The sequence below is a fragment of the Procambarus clarkii genome, chromosome 15 (genome assembly GCF_040958095.1).
Source record: "Procambarus clarkii isolate CNS0578487 chromosome 15, FALCON_Pclarkii_2.0, whole genome shotgun sequence".
NCBI classification, from domain to species: Eukaryota; Metazoa; Arthropoda; class Malacostraca; order Decapoda; family Cambaridae; genus Procambarus; species Procambarus clarkii.
The window spans coordinates 3099786-3105036 of NC_091164.1; the positions used below are offsets into that span (position 1 = coordinate 3099786).

The following is a 5251-nucleotide window of genomic DNA, read 5'->3' on the forward strand; positions in this document are numbered from 1 at the left end:
GTTTACCAGTGGGTGATTTCGAGTGTGTGTATATTGATGTGTTGTGGTGCGGGATATGAGAAATATGTAGCAATGGGAAGGGTGAGGCGAGAAGGGACCGTGAACAAAGTGACGAGAGGAAAGGTGTAAGGAAAGGTGTAAGGAAAGGTGTAAGGAAAGGAACGGAGGTAAACCGATAGTGTAAGAGGGATTAGTTGATTCGGGAAGAGGGGGGGATAAGAGTAGGGGTGAAGGGGAAGGGATGCAGGACGCCAGAGAGGGAGGAAAGCCAGAAGGTAGAGAGAGAGAGAGAGGGCGCCAAATGGAGAGAGAGGGGGAGGGTCGTGATGGTTTCAAAAGATTCTGGGACTTGTATACTGGCATAGTCCACGGTTATGTTGCAGCGGAGGGGGGCAGGCCCTTTGTGCCCTGGTCGGTGGCGGGTGGCGTGCCATCGGATCTTGGTGGCGTGCCATCGGATCTTGGTGGCGTGCCATCGGATCTTGGTGGCGTGCCATCGGATCTTGGTGGCGTGCCATCGGATCTTGGTGGCGTGCCATCGGATCTTGGTGGCGTGCCATCGGATCTTGGTGGCGTGCCATCGGGTCTTGGTGGCGTGCCATCGGGTCTTGGTGGCGTGCCATCGGATCTTGGTGGCGTGCCATCGGATCTTGGTGGCGTGCCATCGGATCTTGGTGGCGTGCCATCGGATCTTGGTGGCGTGCCATCGGATCTTGGTGGCGTGCCATCGGATCTTGGTGGCGTGCCATCGGATCTTGGTGGCGTGCCATCGGATCTTGGTGGCGTGCCATCGGATCTTGGTGGCACGCTGGCTAGTGGAGGCTGTTGACTTACTTGCATGTCGGGAGAGTTGTTCTTGAACAGTTTATGGCTCGTAGCAGCGTTTCCGTGGCTTGCGATGCTTGCATTATCCCTCAGGTCTTTACAGCTTTGCAAAGGTATAAAGTGCAAGCTTTATACGAGCCATTATGCAAGCCATTAATTAAGAGACCTATGGGTATCTTAATGGCTTGCGAAGAGTAGGCAGCCTTTGCTTCGATCTACGACGCCTTAGTGGCTTGTTGGTGCCGGCTGTTAACTGTAATTGTTGTATTTTTCTACAAAGAAACGCATTTGATGCCTTTGCTAGTGTGCTCTGATGTTTGCTAGTGTGCTCTGATGTTTGCTAGTGTGCTCTGATGTTTGCTAGTGTGCTCTGATGTTTGCTAGTGTGCTCTGATGTTTGCTAGTGTGCTCTGATGTTTGCTAGTGTGCTCTGATGTTTGCTAGTGTGACTGACACCTTGCTAGTGTGCTCTGATGTTTGCTAGTGTGCTCTGATGTTTGCTAGTGTGCTCTGATGTTTGCTAGTGTGCTCTGATGTTTGCTAGTGTGACTGACACCTTGCTAGTGTGTCTGACACCTTGCTAGTGTGTTTTGCTGCCATACAAGTAGTGTGCGTGATGCCTAGGAAGTAATTGTGTGTTTTGCATGCATGAGGTACATTGTAATGAACCCTGTAATTAAATACCGTTTTTGCGAACTTAAGAGTGTTCGCGCCCCCCTCTTTCGCTATCACCGCGACCGTAAGAGCTCTCTCGCTCCTATCTGTGTATTCACCGCGTTTTGATAATGAGCGGGTGTGTGTGTGAGAGACAGGTGTGTGTGTGTGTGTGTTGCCAGGGGCCCGGCCCACTCCTACAAACCCAGCTTCAATTTGGATTGGATGCCTTGGCCTGCTCTTAATCTCCCTGCCCCCTCGCCTACCTTCCCCGCCTCTCATCTCATCTCCCCTCCCCCTGCCCCTCATTTCCCCTCCCCCCTGCCCCTCGGGAAGACCCCCAGGGTTTGCCAGGGCGAGAAAGGGGGTATCTGGCAGGCAACTTTACACATTTACATATGTGTAAAGGCTGGAGTATAATATTAATGCTTAGTGAATGAATGCCTTTATGATGTGCTAAGATCTTGGGTTTATTCTAACATCGTAGTGTGTAAGATGGAGAGTGGAGAGGAACTCACAGAGTTCAAGCTAACATCATAGTGTGTAAGATGGAGAGTGGAGAGGAACTCACAGAGTTCAAGCTAACATCATAGTGTGTAAGATGGAGAGTGGAGAGGAACTCACTGAGTTCAAGCTAACATCGTAGTGTGTAAGATGGAGAGTGGAGAGGAACTCACTGAGTTCAAGCTAACATCATAGTGTGTAAGATGGAGAGTGGAGAGGAACTCACTGAGTTCAAGCTAACATCATAGTGTGTAAGATGGAGAGTGGAGAGGAACTCACTGAGTTCAAGCTATTGAATGTTGAAAGATTGCAAGTCTGGAAGATAATATGATAATTTTCACGACTGAATTTTGAATGTTCTCAGCACATAGATAACTGTTGGAGAGAGACGTGTTCTATTTCTTATCTCGAAGATAGTAGATATAGATAGATATAGATGGCAGCAATTCTACCCTTCCTTACTTGCTTCATATTTTTTGTTTGATTTTTTTTTCACCTTCCTAACTCTTTCTCCTCCGTCCTCTCTCTTCCCAACTTCGTCCCTTCCATCAGTCTCTTATTTAAAATAGCATCTTCCCCTTCCAATTTTAGCTTTCATATTTACTTTCTCCTGTTATATGTTATAGATTCAGCTACTCGGAACAAGTTCCAAGTAGCACGGGCTATGGTGAGCCCGTAGTGGACTTACCTGGTACAGGAGCGGGGCTGTCGTACTCCCTCCTCTTTCTTCATTCTTATATTGTTCTCCACCCTCTCTCCCTTGGTATAACACTCCCTGCCCCTCACCTATCCCCCCCCCCTATCCCTTTATCCCACCTCCTCGTCCCTTAGATCACCTTCCAGCCCTCACCCTCCCCCCCCCAGCCCTCACCCTCCCCCCCCATTCCTGCTGCCAAGATGTTGTGGCATGCATTACAGCAATTACAGCAAGGCGGACAGCCCGCCTGCTTTCGTACCTCTCACTGTATTTCCCACTTCTATAGTGATGGTGTGAGGGGGCCACCATGACAGACCAGCGACCATCATAATACTGCCACTGAAATGGTTCATTCAGGTGTTCCTGCAGCTGCTCTGAATGCAGCCGTTTTTTTTTTTTGCCTATAAATCCAAAACCCGTTTTTAGCAATGCACGCGATGTGACCCCTAGTGACAGCGCTAGTCACAGGCGGCCCCACGTCACTGCTGTAGCCACAGTAGCAGCAGTAAGGATGAGTAACCCGATGGTCAAAGAGTGGGGGGGGGGGAATGCAAGCCCAATTGAAGCCCTCCACAAGTCCACTCAACTGCAGCCAGGACTTGCTGTAGTGAATGGGGGGGGGGGAGGAGGGAGCGATCTTTCCCATGTCCCCCCCACTCCCATGGGCCTCACCGTACTGGGGACCCCATTGTTTATAAGGACCTACATCCTATTTTTGATCATCCTGCCAATGCCTGGGATACATTCTTGACCATGTCACGTATTATCCCCGTCTTGCTAAGGGGTCAATAATGTCTGTTTTTATTTAAAAAATAAGATATAATCTCGTATATAATGTTTGATGTGATTAATTTAAAGGCAGTATCAACCTCATGAGGGGGGGGGGGAGGGGGAGGAATGGGCTACTAGCTAGTATTTTTGACAATAATAGTTTACCAGGATTTGAGAATAGATTAGGTGGCATTTTGATGACAGGGGGGGGGGGGAAAGCGGGATTTAATCAGGACCCACCTAGTATAGGTCAACAGGACTGCTGCTGTAGCTACGCTGCTCTATAATGTTATGTATGATTAAGTTCTTGAGAAATTAAGATCAAGGATCTTAGGATCAAAGATCACCAGAGCAACCCACCGCGGCCTTCAGGACGAAAACTTGCTGCTTTAATGTGATCGATCGTGTCGAATTTGCATGATAAACGCGTACCTTACTGCCGTGGGAGTGGTTGGAGGGAGGAGCCATTGAGGTTTTGAGGAAGGGGGAGGAGGGAGAATTAATGCCGGCAGCAACAGCAGCAGAAGCGGCAGCAGTAACAGGCGCAGCAGCAGCAGCAGCAGCAGCAGGGGGAGAAGGTTCAAGTATTGTAGGGCTGACCTATGCCAGTCCCCGGCGGAGATTAGTAGATCATTATGCAAAGCTTGCCCAATAGTTCATTTATCACTCTGGGTCAGGTCCTTAATAGCCTACTTAAAAAAAAAAATACTAAGCAACTATACTGGCTTGGCTCAGACTGTGATTTACCTGTGATTGGTCTTACAGGTTGTTTGGGGAAGGGGTGGGGGGGGGGGGCTTTCGCCAGCCCCGACCTAAGACTTCTCATGCACGAAGACTACCAAAATGTTCACGGAGATTACTCCAAGATTAGAAAATGGAATTCTTAAATGGAAAATAGAGTTCCGCACATCATGTGGTCTAAGAACAGGTATTCTGCTCGACTCTTTACAAACAGTACTGGAATACACCCTCTGGGTATTGCTCAGTATACACAATGGAGTGTTGTTCAGTATACACACTGGAAGACACCACTAAAACAGCGTGAAAATACTTTAGAAACACTAGGGGGGCATTAATCACTGAGTCAGGCATTAATATTGAGGCAGTCTCCAAGTCTTGAGTGGGCGAGGCCTGGCCGAGGACCGGGCCGCGGGGACGTTGAGCCCCGAAATCATCGCAAGGTAACCGGGCCCCTTGAGGTAACCACCAGTGATTGAAGCCGCTAAACCCGTGTGGTCAGGGTCCTGATGTGTTATCTTCTTGAGGTTATCTTGAGATGATTTCGGGGCTTCAGTGTCCCCGCGGCCCGGTCCTCGACAAGGCCTCCTGTTAAAGTGGTTCTGTAACTTATCACCAATTGGGTAGTACTGTGATAGTGGCATTAAGATGCAGCCATTATGAGTTATGAAGAGTTGTGAAGAGTCGGTGGGTTTGTGTTGTACTCACCTAGTTGTGCTTAGGGAGGGGGGGGGGTGAGTGCTGGCTCTTTGGTCCCGCCTCTCAACTGTCAATCAACTGGTGTACAGATGGGGTCCACGGTTCGAGGATCCTAGAGCCCAGGTGAATGGAGCACTTCCTTCTGAAGCAAGCAGCAGCAGTCACAGCAGCAGCAGCAGTCACAGCAACAGCAGCAGCAGTCACAGCAGCAGCAGCAGCAGTCACAGCAGCAGCAGTCACAACAGCAGCAGCAGCAGTCACAACAACAGCAGCAGCAGTCACAGCAGCTGCTGCGACCCGGATTCCGATTCCAATGTCTTCACGTCAGCCACCAGCGACGGCTGAAGCTATACGTCTGACCTA

At 49.6% G+C, this 5251-nt stretch overlaps 1 protein-coding gene across 1 annotated transcript; it reads right to left on the minus strand.

Annotated features, from left to right (window-relative positions):
* Window positions 1-372: 372 nt before the first annotated feature.
* LOC123759139 (basic salivary proline-rich protein 3-like) lies at window positions 373-840 on the minus strand. Its single transcript, XM_045744011.2, has one exon. The coding sequence runs from the start codon at window positions 838-840 to the stop codon at window positions 373-375; it is 468 nt and encodes a 155-aa protein (XP_045599967.2).
* Window positions 841-5251: the final 4411 nt, after the last annotated feature.